General features: G+C 46.6%; 1 protein-coding gene across 1 annotated transcript in view; it reads left to right on the forward strand.

Moving 5' to 3' along the window:
• Positions 1-349: 349 nt before the first annotated feature.
• The window catches only part of LOC124274938 (endoglucanase 4-like), a 19,693-nt gene continuing 3,790 nt past the window's right edge, over positions 350-16,252 (forward strand). Inside the window, exons 1-10 of the mRNA XM_046710315.1 lie at positions 350-530; positions 930-1,203; positions 3,603-3,766; positions 4,239-4,443; positions 4,919-5,089; positions 10,086-10,270; positions 12,763-12,942; positions 13,138-13,250; positions 13,681-13,831; positions 15,544-15,691. Coding sequence (XP_046566271.1) covers positions 357-530; positions 930-1,203; positions 3,603-3,766; positions 4,239-4,443; positions 4,919-5,089; positions 10,086-10,270; positions 12,763-12,942; positions 13,138-13,250; positions 13,681-13,831; positions 15,544-15,691 — 1,765 coding nt within the window. The 5' untranslated portion in view covers positions 350-356. The remainder of the gene's footprint in view (positions 531-929; positions 1,204-3,602; positions 3,767-4,238; positions 4,444-4,918; positions 5,090-10,085; positions 10,271-12,762; positions 12,943-13,137; positions 13,251-13,680; positions 13,832-15,543; positions 15,692-16,252) is intronic.

Raw genomic sequence — 16,252 nt, forward strand, 5'->3', positions numbered from 1 at the left:
TTCTGAAGTAATGAACTAACGATAACTGTCCCCATCTTTTAGGATTCTGTTGTTTCTATTTTCTGAATTCCAGTATGTATATGAAACAAACAGAAGCATGTGGTCACAATTTCGTTGTTTGGAAACTGTCGATAGACCTTACCATATGTGCACTTCATTAAATGTCTTAATACAGGTTCAGAGGTTGATTGATCATTGATCAAATTATTATATGTCATGTTACAAACAGAAGCATGTGGGGACAGGTGATGTTATATATTAATTTTCAAACCTTAATACTTTATTGACGAAATACTACTGAGCATTTTGCTTCAAGTGATACAATGATATGGCCAACCTCTTTTTGTAGTCTCACGATGCTATTACTGCTGCTGGCAACTAATGTCGCCCTCTGCGGGGCAGACATTTCAGTCACTGTGGGCAACCACTGGAACGGAGGTTTCCAAGCCAAGACATGCATCCCCATAACAAAAGAGCTTCACTCGTGGAAGGTGCACCTGAACTTTGATAAAGAAGTTTCCAATCTAAATGTAAGTAACGTTTGGATCATTTGTTACAAGGTTTTTATACTGTTCTGTGTCGCTTTCAACTTTATCATATGATAGAGTCGGAGAAGATGAACTATCGCGAGGAAACCCAATGTGCGGCATCAAATAACGCAGCCTAGATCCATTCTAGAACTATTAAATGCAAATAATATAACGATAGTGAAATAGTATAATTATGTGTGTCCTTTAGCAGTATTTAAGCAATTTCATGGCAGGGGACACCAAAAATAAACTTCACACATTGTACCCATATGGAGAATCGAATCCGGATGACGAGAGAACACTTCAATCACCAGGCTACCGCCTTCCTGAAATAGGCCACGAACAAACCGAGTGGGCCTTTTGATATTACACTCATCACATATATATTGTCAACAACAGTGCGGCACAGCTGACGTTCAAAAGAAGACTGGAATGGAATTCATTTTATCGAACAAACAATGGAACGCTGATGAGCACGTGGGTGATCAGCTGTGTCTGGACTTCACGGGGTCGACCAGTGGAGATACAACTCCCAAGATTACCGTGACGGTAGAAGGCATGACTGGCAGTGGGTCTAGTGGGTCCACAGGCGGTACCTCTACTGGCGGCAGTAACAATCATAACTCCGGCCATCCAGATCCCACCGTCAAGATTCCAACATCAACTAAAGTCAGTAAGTAGTGACAGCTAGGACCTGTTTGTAGGTCGTCATGTGTGAGGGTTTGTAAGTGCATGTGTGAAAGAGAGAGTGTGAGTGTGTGTGTGTGTGTGTGTGTGTGTGAATATGAGGGTGTGTGAGAGAATGTCAGGGTGTGTGTAGTGAGAGTGTGTGTGAGAGGGTGTGTGAGTGTGTGAGAGAGAATGTCAGGGTGTGTGTGCATGTGTGACAGTGTGTAAGTCCGTGTGTGAGAGGGTGTGAGGGGTGAGATAGAGAGTGTGTGTGAGAGGTGTGTGTGTGTGTGTGTGTAAGAGAGAGAATGTGAGCGTGTGTGAGTGTCTGAGAGACCGAGGGTGTGTGAGAGAGTGAGGGTGTGTGTGTGTGTGTGAGAGAGTGAGGTGTGTGTGAGAGAATATGAGGATGCGTGAGAGAGAGTGAGGGTGTGTGAGTGTGAGAGAGTGAGGGTGTGTGTGAGTGTGAGGGAGAGAATGTGAGGGTGTTTGAGTGTGTAAGTGAGAATGTAGAGGTGTGTGAGTGTGTGAGAGCGTTAGGGAGTGTGTGAGAGGGTGAAGGTGTGTGAGAGTGAGGATGGGTGTGAGTCGGTTTGATAGATAATGTGAGGGTATGTGAGTGTACGAGAGAGTGAGGGTGTGTGAGACAGTGAGGGTTGTGTGGGTGTGTGACAGAGTGAGGGTGTATGAGAGTGTGTGAGGGAGAATGTGAGGGTGTGTGAGTGTGAGAGAGTGAGGGTGAGTGAATGTGTGAGAGATTGAAGGTGTGTGAGAGAGAGAGTGAAGCTGTGTGAGGAGAGAATGAGGGGTGAATGAGTGTGTGAGAGAGTGAGGGGTGTGAAGTGTGTGTGAGAGTGAGGGTGAGTGAGTGTGTTAGAGAGTGAGGGTGTGTGAGTGTGAGGAGTGAGGGGTGGAAGTGAGGTGAGAAGTGAGGGTGAGTGGAGTGTGTGTGAGGAGGGTGTGAATGAATGAGGAGGAATGAGAGTGTGTGAGAGAGTGAGGGTGTGTGAGTGTTTGAGAGTGAGGGTGAGTTAGTGTTAGAGAGTGAGGGTGTGGGAGTGTGAGAGAGTGAGGATGAGTGAGGTGTGTGTGAGTGATTGAGTGCGTGAGGTGTGAGAGAGAGAGGGTGAAGTGGAAGTGAGTTAGAAGTGAGGGTGAGTGAGTGTGTGTGGGAGAAGTGAGGGTGAGTGAGTGTGAGAGAGTGAGGGGTGTGTGAGTGTGTGAAGAGAGTGAGGGTGTGTGAGTGTGAGAGAGAGTGAGGGTTGTGTGAGTGTGTGTGAGAAGTGAGGGTGTGGGGTGTGAGATAAAGTGAGGTGAGGGTGTGAGAAGTGAGGTGTGTGTGCAGTGTGAGGTGAGTGTGAGAGAGTGAAGGTGATGTAGTGTGAGAGAGAGTGAGGGTGAGTGGTGTGAGAGAGTGAGGGTGTGTGAGTGTGTGAGAGTGGAGTGTGAGTGAGACAGTGAAGGTGTGAGAGAGGTGTTGAGAGAGTGAGGGTGGAGTGAGTTGTGAGAGTCTAGAGGTGTGAGAGTGTGAGTGTGTGTGTGAGAAAGTGAAAGGTGATGTAGTGAGTGTGAGAGAGTGAGGGGTGAGTGAGTGTGAGAGAGAGAGGGTGTGAGTGAGAGTGTGTGAGACAGTGAGGATGTGTGAGTGGAGTGTGTGAGAGAGTGAGGGTGAGTGGAGTGTACAGAGACAGTGAGGAGGTGAGTGTGTGTGTGTGTGGAGAAAAATGTGAGGGTGTGTGTGAGTGTGAGAGAGTGAGGTGGTGAGAGTGAGTGTGTGAGAGAGAGTGAGGGTGTGTGTGAGGTGTGTGTGTGAGAAACAGAGAGTGAGTGTGTGTGAGAGTGAGGTGTGTGAAGTGTGAGAGTGTGAAGTGTGAGAGAGAGAGTGAAGATGTGTTTGAGGTGTGTGTGCGCGTTTGGGAGAAGTGTTTGAGGGAGGTGTATGTGTGAGAGAGGATTGTGTGTGAGGGGGTGAGAGAGTATGTGTTTGAGAGAGTTTGTGTGTGTGTGTGAGGGTGTGGGGTTGGGTGGGTGTGAGAGAGAGAGCGGGTTGAGGGTGTGTGTGTTAGTGTGTGTGTCACTGTGTTTAGGCCTAGGTGCGTGTGTGTTTGTGCGTCTCCGTGTGCGTCTGTCTGTGTGCGTCTGTCTGTGTGAGTATGGCATTGCATCTCCATGCTAACTATGAGCAGAGCCTTGCCCTGTGTCTATTTTGTCCTACACCATGCCCCTACATATGTACATGGGAAGTTGTGGCGTTCATTCGGCCGCATTGTAATTGAAATATTTTTGTAGCAAACCAAATGACCTACAGAAAGAAAATATTGTGTGCGGCTAATTTCGACATATTATTATGTTATATTATTACTTACATCAACATATACTGACATGGTCCAATATTCACATCAGCTCACAATGGTATCGGGGGCGGAGAGGTTGCCACAACTAACACCATGAAGGTCTTCAACGACTGGGGCAACAGGTTTGAGGCCCAGTTCGAGTTCCCGGTCACTGAGCAAATTGAAGGATGGAAAGTGGACATTCATTGGTCTACTGCAGTTGACAAGATGGACGTAAGTAGCAATATTGTCTCACCATATAATCATCAGATCCGTGTTTCCGAGAGAAGGAGACGAGTAGCGCGAATGGTAACCGAACCTTTGAGCTCATGAGTCAACGCTATTTCACGCATCTTACTTCTAAATACGTCCACCCTACATTCAAATGATTGTCCATACTCCGTATTGCTGGAGTATCCATACTCGCTGTCACAGGATTGCCCGTACCTGTTATCACTAGATTGTGCACAATCCGTTACTTTAATTTGGACTGACAGGTTCATATTCAATTTTCTACAGGCCACAGACAGACAGGATTGCTGATTTGGCATTTTGTTCAAACTGTTTTGCGCAGGTTCTGCTTAGATAGATATGTGCACGTATCTAACTTAACGAAATAGGTTTCCATACTTACGGGCTAGGCAAAATCCGTAACTGACTTCGTCACGTCGAGATACGTATATATACATGTATATTACGTCCTTAGGTGTCAGGTGCTGTCATAGGGCATAAATCAGCTGATGGCAAGTCGTGGACCCTGATCAACAGACAAGACAAGGTCTTCTTTACCAAAGGCAGCACCCTCCAGCTGCGGTTCTTCGCTAACCACGCCGGCACTAAGACTCCTACTGCCACTGCCACTCTGACTAACCTGGGACACGACGATGGAAACTACCCAGCTATCAAGAACAGTCAGTACATATTCTGTCTTGTACAATTAACACAAGAGTAGGTTGGTAAGTTTTACAGTAAATGATATGTTTAATGTATTCATGAAAATGTGAGAATGTAGAATGCTGTGTAGTCGCTATATGACTGAGGTGATGCTGAGGTGAATGAGACCTGAAACTGTAAATCCCTCACTTACTCTGGCAGTGTACATACCACACCACACCACACCCAATCTTACAAAGGGCAACTTGTTCTTCAACGCATAGTTTTAACAAAAGGAAATCTTTGCCACTTATTTCTCCCCTTACAAATGGCCGTAGTCTTAGGAGCAAAATAACTGCCAAGTCTATGTCGATATGTTATTACATCTTTAATTGTCTTACCCTTTACTTTTTTTCGACGGCCTTTATATATGTCCTCTTTCATGTATTGATACTTGAACTATTGACCTGATGGATGGTGTTTCTAGGAGAATGCAATGGTATCTTTTAACAGCTGGAGGCACCAAATACAACTATGATGAAGTTTTGTTCTTGTCCATCCTGTTCTACGAGGCTCAGAGATCCGGGAAACTCCCACCATCCAACAGGATCTCCTGGAGAGGAGACTCCGCCCTGGGGGACAAGGGGGATAAGGGGGAGGACCTCACTGGAGGGTGGTATGACGGTAAGCACCACTGTGTACAAAGATGGAAATTGGGAAAGACCCCACCTTAAGTGACGGGGAAGAAATTAGCAGGACGTCACAAAAACTAGGGAATAGTTATGACAGTGTGGACCACTATATGGAAATATGGGTTTGAGGTATGTCTCCGAGTAGTATATACAATGATAAGAAAAAGACGTATAGGTACACCTTGCTCAGAAGCTTCCATACAGGCTAATTCTGCTACCAGCCTAGTAAAAATGAGTGTTTGCCCCAAACCCTTCGACAAGACCACTTTTTGGCTGCTCCCAATGCAGTGCACTCCCGATTAGAGCTATGTGGGTGCATGGATATAGAAACATGCCAGGAACCAAGCTCTCGCACGAAGCCTATACCGAGATCCGATCGGGTCATTTGTCCCTTCGGGAAGCGAAGAGGAAGTACCACATATCGCAAGCCCGATACATGCGAATCCGAGGTGGTATAGACCCCGAGCCCCAGACGACGACAACTTCCATCATGGCCGAAGACTTCGAGGCCCTGCTGCAGAAGTGTCGCCCCATGTTGCTTTCCGACCGAGAGAAACAAATCCTGGAGCAATCGGGGCACACCTTCTACAAGCGCTACCAGATCGCCAAACAGTTTCTCGAACTCTACTTGCTGTGCTTTCGCCCACTAGTAGAAGCCGGCAAAATAGTCCATTTCGTCTACATCTACCCACCCAACCAATTTCGTCCCTCGGCGGGCAAACTCCGAATCATTCTCGCCGACGACTGCTATCCGGGCCCCAAGGACAGACACAACCGATGCACCGACTGCCTTGCCACTCTATCGGAACTGCCTGCTCTCTTCGGACCCGACAACTCGTGCAGAAGTGTGGCGCCATCGACCACTGCGTCGACAGCAAGCAGAAATGTGTTCTCTGGGAAAAGAAAGCGATAGACTACACACACCCTAGGAGCGACTCCCACTCGAGGTTCCAGAAGAGATCGTGGTCGACAGCTGTTTCGTGAATATAGAGAACCTGTACGACAACGCCTGCGCTTTCTGGAGCATACGGTATGCGCTCCTCACCAGCAAGTGGTGGACCATTGTCCGTGCAAGGAGAAAAGAGTCTTGCATCTTCCGGCAGCTATCGGGGAAGCAGAGGTACCACAGGGGACGGGGGCAATATTTTTGGCATACCCCATTGCCCAACTATGGTGGACCCAAGGATATGGAAGTAGCACCCCCTCCGTGCAGCGAACACAGAAAAGCCGCGGACGTCCAAGAAGGAGTCTACTTGTGCAAAAAGTTTGCTGTAGCGAGATACGAAGGGAAGAACCGGCTGTTGTTGCTACTCGATCCCCCGACTGGGGAAACAATTCCAGTCTACGGCTACAAGATACGAGAAACGATTCGGGCCGCCGGTGGAATAGAACGCCTACGGTTGGGAACCGTTTCTGTGCATGCTCGGCAAAATCTGCCCCTCGCCCATATCGAAAGAGAAAGATGATAGAGAAGTTGAATTGCTGCTTCCAGACCTTGGGCGAGAATAGGTTCTATGGGTCCTTCCAGACACCACAGGGCTAGCGAGAGTAGACCCTCCGACAGCTCGCCTAGTATTTTTGCAGATGCAGTTGCGGGCTGGGGTTGCAAGGACGAGATGGAGTCGTGCACTTGTCTGAGCCGTTTTCGAATTATTCCAACTGCTTTTCGTGGAATTAGGTAGTGCGGAAAGTATACCCTACTACAATGCTTTTTCCCAAAAACACTGCATTCCACACTCCATATGGAAGGATCCCCACGTTTGGTCTTGGTGTTTCTACCATCTTGGTCGGTGTGTGGAGGGGGTGAACGAAGGGGGAAACTGGTTTGCTGTGCTTCCAGGTCTTGTAGACGACCTTCCAGAGACAAACAGCGGCTAGCGAAAGGTAGGTCCATCTTTGGGCTGTTTCTAGCATCTGCCGCACCTTCTGGATATCCAGACGGGTCTCTTCTTGCTCCTCCTCGACGTTTTCTATTTCCTCTTCCTCGTCGTCCTTGTCCAGCATCGACAAGATGTCGACCAACAAATTCGTGGTTTGCTCCACACGAGCCGGCAACGTATTCGTGGTTTGCTCAACACGAGCCGACATCGCTGCTGTTTGCTCCACACGAGCCTCTAGCCTCCCCAAGCGGTCGTAGTCCTGGACGGTGGGCGCAGTCGGCTCTGCAGCAGACAATACGCTGCTGGTAGACGGCTCGCTGGGGGGCAAGATGGCCGCAGGCAATACGCTGCTGGTAGACGTTGCGCTAGCGGGCGAGATAGCTGCAGGCAATACGTCTGTGCTGGGGGCCAACGCTTCCTCTCCAGTGGTGTCGCTAGACAGTTCCGTGGTCGTATTCCATATTTTGCGTAGTCGATTGGAACCGATGCCGAATCGTTGTCTAGTTTCTTGTGCTGGGACTTTTCCACGCATCTTGTGAATCTCCTCCACCTGGTCTTGCGATAGTTGTCTTTTGGGAGGCATTTGGTTGTGCTATATATCTACATTCACAAAAAATTGTCTATATGGGAAACTAGGGCACACTAGGTGCAGACTAGGCAAACTAGGGCACACTAGGTGCAGACTAGACAAACTGGGGCACACTAGACAGAACCTAGAAGTTTGCTTGTTTTGCCAAGCATTTGCTAAGCATTGCTAAGCATTGCTAAGCATTTCCTGCGGCCATCTTGCCCCCCAACGAGCCGTTTACCAGCAGCGTATTGCCTACTGCAGAGCCGACTGCGCCCACCGTCCAGGACTTCTACGACCGCTTGGGGAGGCTAGAGGCTCGTGTGGAGCAAACAGTGGCGATGTCGGCTCGTGTTGAGCAAACAACGAATACGTTGCCAGCTCGTGTGGAGCAAACAACGAATTTGTTGGTCGACATCTTGTCGATGCTGGACAAGGACGACGAGGAAGAGGAAATAGAAAACGTCGAGGAGGAGCAAGAAGAGACCCGTCTGGATATCCAGAAGGTGCGGCAGATGCTAGAAACAGCCCAAAGATGGACCTACCTTTCGCTAGCCGCTGTTTTTCTCTGGAAGGTCGTCTACAAGACCTGGAAGCACAGCAAACCAGTTTCCCCCTTCGTGCACCCCCTCCACACACCGACCAAGATGGTAGAAACACCCAAGACCAAACGTGGGGATCCCTTCCATATGGAGTAGAGTGGAATGCAGTGTTTTGGGGGAAAAAAAGTATTGCAGTAGGGTATACTTTCCGTACCACGAATTCCACGAACAGCAGTTGGAATACGATAACGGGCCTAGACAAGTGCCGCGACTCCATTCAAGTCTTTGCAACCCCCAGCCCGCGACTGCATCTGCAAAAAATACTAGGCGAGCTGTCGGAGGGTCTACTCTCCCTAGCCCTGCGGTGTCTGGAAGGACCCATAGAACCTATTCTCGCCCAAGGTCTGGAAGCAGCAATTCAACTTCTCTATCATCTTTCTCTTTCGATATGGGCGAGGGGCAGATTTTGCCGAGCATGCACAGAAACGGTTCCCAACCGTAGGCGTTCTATTCCACCGGCGGCCCGAATCGTTTCTGTAAATCTTGTAGCCCGTGGAGCTGGAATTGTTTCCCCAGTCGGGGATCGAGTAGCAACAACAGCCGGTTCTTCCCTTCGTATCTACCGCTACAGCAAACTTTTTTGCACAAGTAGACTCCTTCTTGGACGTCGCGGCTTTTCTGTGTTAAGCTGCAATGGGAGGGTGCTACTTCCATATCCTTGGGTCCACCATAGTTGGGCAATGGGGTATACCAAATATTGCCCCGTCCTGTAGTACCTCTGCTTTCCCCGATAGCTGCGGAAGATGCAAGACTCTTTCTCCTTGCCACGGACAATGGTCCGCAATTTGCTGGTGAGGCGGCGCCGTATGCTCCAGAAAGCGCAGGCATTGTCGTACAGGTTCTCTATATTCACGAAGCAGCTGTCGACCACGATCTCTTCTGGAACCTCGAGTGGGAGTCGCTCCTAGGTGTGTGATCTATCGCTTTTCTTTCTCAGAGAACACATTTCTTGCTGTCGGCGCGGTGATCGATGGCACCACACTTACTGCGATAGAGTTGTCGGGTCGAAGGAGAGCAGGCAGTTCGATAAATTAAGCAAGGCAGTGGTACATCGAGTTGTGTCTGTCCTTGGGACCCGGATAGCAGTCGTGGCGAGAATGATTCCGGAGTTTGCCCGAGGGACGAAATTGGTTGGGTGGGTAGATGTAGACGAAATGGACTATTTTGCCGGCTTCTACTGAGTGGGCGAAAGCACAGCCAAGTAGAGTTCGAGAGCTTTGAAAGGGGATCTGGTAGCGCTCGTAGAAGGTGTGCCCCGATTGCTCAGGATTTGTTTCTCTCGGTGGGAAAGCAACGTGGGGCGATACTTCTGCCAGGGCCTCGAAGTCTTGGCCATGACGGAAGTTATTAAGGTCGTCTGGGGCTTCGGGGTCTATACCACCTCGGATTCGCGTGTATCAGGCTTGCGATAAGTGGTACTTCCTCTTAAGCTTCGAAGGGACAAACGACCCGATCGGATCTCGGTATAGGCTTCGTGCGAGAGCTTGGTTCCTGGCATGTTTCTATATCCATGCACCCACATAGCTCTAATCGGGAGTGCACTGCATTGGGAGCAGCCAAAAAGTGGTCTTGTCGAAGGGTTTGGGGCAAACACTCATTTTTACTAGGCTGGTAGCAGAACTAGCCTGTATGGAAGCTTCTGAGCAAGGTGTACCTATACGTCTTTTTCTTATCATTGTATATACTACTACTCTCCACCTTAGGCCTACAAGACAAAACATGGGCAGGACCTCACAAGAACTAGAACATGGGTATGGGTACCACGTACTGTACATATCAACACGAAAGTACAAAGGCCTAACGACATTTGTTAGTGTGTGCATCCTTCCTGCAATACCTGCAATAAAACCACTTTGAAACCTCGCCTGTTCATATCGTCATTTACAAATGTCACTCACTCATTTCATTCCCAATATTCTCAATGTTCCATATTTTCAGCCGGAGATCATGTCAAGTTCAACTTTCCCATGGCCTTCTCGACCACCATCCTGACCTGGAGCCTGCTGCAGTGGAAGGACGCCTACCAGAAGTCCGGTCAGCTGGACTACATGTACGACTGTATCAAGTGGCCGCTCGACTACCTCCTGAAGTGCCACACGGGGAAAAATGAGTTGTATGTGCAGGTCAGTGGACGCTGGTCGTTTTCAACCCCTCGAGATCGATTCCATGTGATGGGGCTGTGTATTTTTTCGAATGTCCCTTTGAGAGCATATGTACAACAGCAGACCAAGCTATAACACCCTTACTTCCCAAACTGCTAAGAAGCTACCAAACTCAACAAGTAGGCAAGTGGTTTACCATGGGAATTCCTATAGGTCTAAAGTAACCTATATGGTCGCAAGAGGCGGCTAAATTGATAGGGTGGTCAGGTCCAGTGTCTTGATAGACGGCATCCTGATGTCCCAATGGTTTTCATCGATGACCATGATGTCAATCACTCCCGTGTCTGTTCAGACTACAGTCCGTTTGAGTAAAAAACGGACCGATGAATTGCAAATTCTTACATTGTACAAAATTGCCATATAAATATAAATAGTACACATGTATATCATTTACTAATACCCAACAGCTTTCTTATATTTGAAAAGTTTCCGGACTCCACCACAAAAGTTGTTTAAGAAACTATCATCATTGAAAACGCAAAAGTTGTTATCTGTCGAGGCGGGGTGAAACCGCAGAAACGGAACAGCCAGTCATGGCCGGGGACATCTCAAAATCGATTCCGGGAGACCTGTCGGTTCGTCGTCCGTCGTGGTGTCATAGTCACGACTTAAAGGGATGACAAGTGGTGCCACAGTTGCCTGTTGTAAGCCATCCCGAGACCAGTCACCTTGTACAATGACGTTAGCTACCTTGTTGACACAGTTTTGCCAAGTTTCAGTCGTGATTTTGTTAAGGGATTCTTTAACCAAAACCTCTACGTCACGTAATCTAAAAGTTGTGTTTGATCTGGCAACATCTCCTTTGACAATACCCCATATCATTTCAATGGGGTTAAGGTCACATTGATAGGGTGGAAGTCGCAGAATATCGTGACCCTTACTTTTTATGTAACTGTCAACTTTGTAGAAAGGTTCACCTTTGTGGGTTTTTATGATCTCATATAGCTGAGGCTTCGTTGTCTTTGAAGACAGTGCGATCTGAAATTTGTCGAGCCATGATATCATATCACCTTTTCGACTGTTCGATGTGCGGGGCTTTACTGTCGGAGTCCTGCGGCTGTGGTATGGGGCATTGTCCATTACGATAAAAGACTTCTCTGGTAGAGCTGGTACCAACTTGTTTTAATCCAATCGAGGAAAACCGCACCATTCATCTCGGAATGGTAGTCTCTGTTATCTGTGGACTTTGCCCTGAATACCAAGTAGCAGCCTGGGAGAAAGCCTTTGCTGGAGCAACCAGCATGAAGAATGATTAGTCTCTCTCCTTTCCCTAGAGGCAGCTTTCTACGTGACCCCTTATCACCCCCATCGGGTACCCACTGACTTCTGGCAGTGTGAGAGGCATTGACCCAGGTCTCGTCCAAGTACACTGGCTCGAACCCTTCCTCGCACTTTGTCTTTATAACCCTGAGAAAATTATTTCTCAAGCGAACGATATCAGGGCGTTCACAGAGTACTGACCTATTCTCCCCCGGAATTTGGTTTTTATAACGATACCCGGAAGAGTGTAAGAGTTGCCAGAGTTTGTACTTTGAAACTCTGAGGTTGTGTTCTTGCTTCAAATGCTTTTTAAAAGTTTTCGGCGACATGTATTTGTTTCCAGAATAGAGCTTGTTGATAGACTGCCTTACAAGGTTCTTTTGAAAGTTGTCCAAATGTTTTAATTGGTGTGATTTTGACACGAGCCTACCTGCTTCGCATCACCCTCACAATGTTTGTGTTCCAGAACATTTGTCAGCACCCTTGCTGATACTCCCAAAGCTTTTGCTGCCCGCTTACGGAATTTATTAATTGCATAAAATGGTTTGCCCCTTTCGGCTTCAGCACGGAAAAAATCGTACACTTTAATCATCAACTGTTTCACGTCAGCATTCAACTTCATTTTTCGTCAGGCATGTGTATCCTGTGCACGACGAGATAGTTGCTGTTCCGTTTCTGCGGTTTCACCCCACCGCGACAGATAACAACTTTTGCATTTTCAATGATGATAGTTTCTTAAACAACTTTTGTGGTGGAGTCTGGAAAATTTTCAAATATAAGAAAGCTGTTGGGTATTAGTAAATGATAAACATGTTTACTATTTATATTTATGTGGCAATTTCGTACAATGATAAAATTTGCAATTCATCGGTCCGTTTCTTACTCAAACGGACTGTAGTATAATTACCAACCACCGGCATACAACTGGAATATATCAGAATACAGCGTTAAACAAGCAATAATGTACTTACATATAATGAGTAGTTAGCGAATGCTATTTTGTAGCTATGCATTCTGAAATAAAGAGTGAGTGAGTGAGTATGGTTTTAAGCCGTTTTAGCAATATTCCAGCAATATCACGGCGTGGACTCCAGAAGTGGGCTTCACACCACATTCTGAATAAGGAGAAATTTCATCGAGGACTCAATTGTGAAACATGTATACCATATTTTCATTTGTGCGTCATTCTGAAGGTCGGTAACGGAGACGCTGATCACAACTACTGGGGAAGACCCGAAGATATGACGATGGCCAGACCCGCTTATAAAATAACCGCAAGCAGTCCCGGAAGTGACGTAGCTGGACAAACTGCTGCTGCGATGGCTGCTGGCTCAATGGCTTTCGAGGACAAAGGTAATTTAATGTCTTTTTCTGTTTCCCATTGTTGGTCTAAATGCAAATACCACAAAACAAAAATGAAACAGACTTGCCGTTTGTGTAAATGTATAACATAGGCCGGATCTCCTGAAGAGACTATTGAAGTGGTAGGAAGTGAAACTGCTAGGCGTATCAACAAGTCTTCAGGACAGGTCATAAGAAAGCCATTCTTATGTTGCAAATATGGACAGATCCCCGCCTACTCCACGAAGCTCCTCGCTCATGCCAAGGAACTATATGACTTTGCGATGCAGCACCAAGGTCGCTACAGTCAGAGTGTCAGTGCTGCCGCCAAGTTCTACCCGTAAGTTGTAAACTAAAGCATTGGCAGGGAGACGTGCTTTAGAAATGCTGGAAATATTTGCTTTATACAATTTTTATTCGTTGTCTTTTAATAGCCACATTGGCAACCGACAGTATGTGTTAACGTACATGTAGAATTAGTCTGTCTCACAGTCCCTGAACCTCATTATTTTCCCTACTGCCTAGCCCTCTCTGCAATGCTAAAGCCCTAAATAAAGCAAATCTTGATTTCCCCAGGTTCTGAATCTTTGGTCTCCCTGGGTCTCTTTTTCAGTTTAAATGGACTTGTTTGTTACTATTGAACTTATATATATATTCAGAGACTAAGCATTAGTCTAATGAAGAATGTGTTAACATACCTGTGAAGTACTGTGGATTTTAAACGCCTTGTGTTTTTGTATGATTGTGGATATGACATTTCTGAACTGCAGGTCCACGAACACTACGGACGAGCTCGCCTGGGCCGGACTATGGCTGTATCAGGCGACTGGAGATTCTAAATATCTGACAGAGGCCGAGAAATATCACCAACCTGGCGAGGCGTGGGGCATGAGTTGGGACGACAACCAGGCGGCCAACAATGTACGTTATTTTTTACATGCACTTGAGACAGGGCGCATGTCTGACATATGTATGCATTCCTGCTTTCTATCTTGTTTGAGTGAGGATCAAAATGTAAGATGCCTATGGTCAAAGGAAGTATTTAACAAAAGGAAGCTAACTCTAACCTGCCTTCCTCAAGACGGATTTACAAACTACAATTCACAGGCCTTCTTCCCGAGTCAAAAGTTAACCGGACGTCGGTGGTCGATGTAAAACGGACTCGGATCTAACTATGTGTGCGTCAGTTCAATTCCGAGTGTTTCTGTTTTATCACAGAAACATAGGTTCTAACCAGAGTGAATTTGATTACAAAAGCCCTGAAAGTCGCTCTTGTCTGTGCAGGTCGAAATCTGGTGGGGGGTGGGGAGGGTTTTAATCTTTTAGTCTTGTCGAGTGCAGTTCATATATCTCTGAACCTTTATGAATTGCTGGCATTTCCATGCCAGAGACAAGAACGTTTCCTCAACAATACGAAGACTGTTAATTATAGGGGCTGACTCGCTTTCTTGCTCTATCGCTTTCTTGCTCTATCGCTCTATCGCTTTCTTGCTCTATCGCTCTATCACTTTCTCGCTCTACCGCTTTCTCACCTTGGTATATCGCTTTTTTGCTCTATCGCTTTCTCACTCTATCACTTTCTCACCTTGGTATATCGCTTTGTCACTCTATCGCTTTATCGCTCTATCGCTCTATCGCTTCTTGCTCTATCGCTTTCTCGCTCTATTGCTTTCTCGCTCTATCGCTTTCTCGCCCTATCACTTTCTTGCCTTGGTTTATCGCTTTTTCCTCTATCGCTTTCTCACTCGATCACTTTGTCGCCTTGGTATATCACTCTATTGCTTTCTCACTCTATCGCTTTCTTGCTCTATCGCTTTCTCGCTTTATCGCTTTCTCGCCTTGGTTTATCGCTTTTTTGCTCTATCGCTTTCTCACTCTCACTTTCTTGCCATGGTATATCGCTCTATCGCTTTCTCGCTCTATTGCTTTCTTGCTCTATCGCTTTCTTGCTCTATCGCTTTCTCGCTTTCCCGCGTGATGGTATCACTTTCTCATCTCGTGTTATCGCTTTTGTCGTCTCGCTTTATCGCTTTCTCATCTTGCGTTATCGCTTTCTCGTCTCACGCTATCGCTTTTTTCATCTCCTGTTATCGCTTTCTCGTCTCGTGTTATCGCTTTCTCGTCTCGTGATATCACTTTCTCGCTTTCTCGCCTCCGAATTTTAAGGCGAGAAAGCGATGGCCCTAATCATCCACCATAGTTAATGCCATGCTAACGAACTCAAAAACATGAACAAATGAAAGTGAAAATCAGCGTGGCCGGGCTAGCACTATAAAACCAGCTTAAGTCTGGGCTAGTACAAGCAGCCGCACATACACATACACACGCATGCACGTCGTCATATGAGCGAAATATTCTCCAGCGCGACGTTAAACCCAATTTCACCTCACCTCACCTATATCCATAATACTCCTCTGCGACCTAGGTATTGGTCTAAGCAAGGATTAATCTCATTGAACCTACCATATATAGAGTTCAATCCGGTCCATATGCGTTTATATGCAAGGTAATCTTGTTTTTTTCATATGCCAACATTTGAATTGTCGTCCAGAAAAAGGAAGAATGTAATTTTATTATCTTTCCTTTTCTCCGAGTTTCACACAGTTACAGTACATAAATCCTTCTCGTTACAGGTTCTGTTTTACAAGTTCACCAAGAACGACAAGTACAAGCAGGACATGATAGACACATTCGAGCATTACTGGTTCCCCAACCAAGTCATCAGATACACGCCCAAAGGTCTGGCGTGGAGGCTGCAGTGGGGATCGCTCAGATATGCGTGTAAGTAATTACTGTCTGCAATATCCGTACTGACAGCCATACTGAGTCTAAGCATGTCAAATGTTTTAAGAAGGTTCTACTCTAAACGATCAGACTTCAAACTAATGGCCAGCAAACCAATGCTTGTCGTGATGCGACTAACGGGATCCGGTGGTCAGGCTGGATATATCAACTGTTGACCAGTAGATTGTGTGGCTAAGACGCCATTATTTACAGACCGTCGCCATACAGCTGGAAAGTTCCTGAGAGAGACGTTGAACAACAAACCAACCAATTAATCCAACAGTATTCCTGAATAACTTTCTGAAGGTGCGGCGTTAAATCTGTCAATACTGTTGTTTTTCACATTGAGTGCGTAATGGCTAATCTGTCAGAAATGTGTCATCCATCATAGTACATCTAAAATTCTTTAATTTAATTCAAAATTTAATCAAAAGCTTCGGATATTTGATTTGCTCTGTGTTTGTTTTCTTCGGTGAAATAGTTACACAGTTACATACTGGGATGGTATATACATGTCTGTTCCGTACTGTTTTACATATTGTCACGGTTCCTACTGTT

This window comes from Haliotis rubra, unplaced genomic scaffold (genome assembly GCF_003918875.1).
Source record: "Haliotis rubra isolate DU_JTF1 unplaced genomic scaffold, ASM391887v1 Scf1960, whole genome shotgun sequence".
Taxonomy (NCBI): Eukaryota; Metazoa; Mollusca; class Gastropoda; order Lepetellida; family Haliotidae; genus Haliotis; species Haliotis rubra.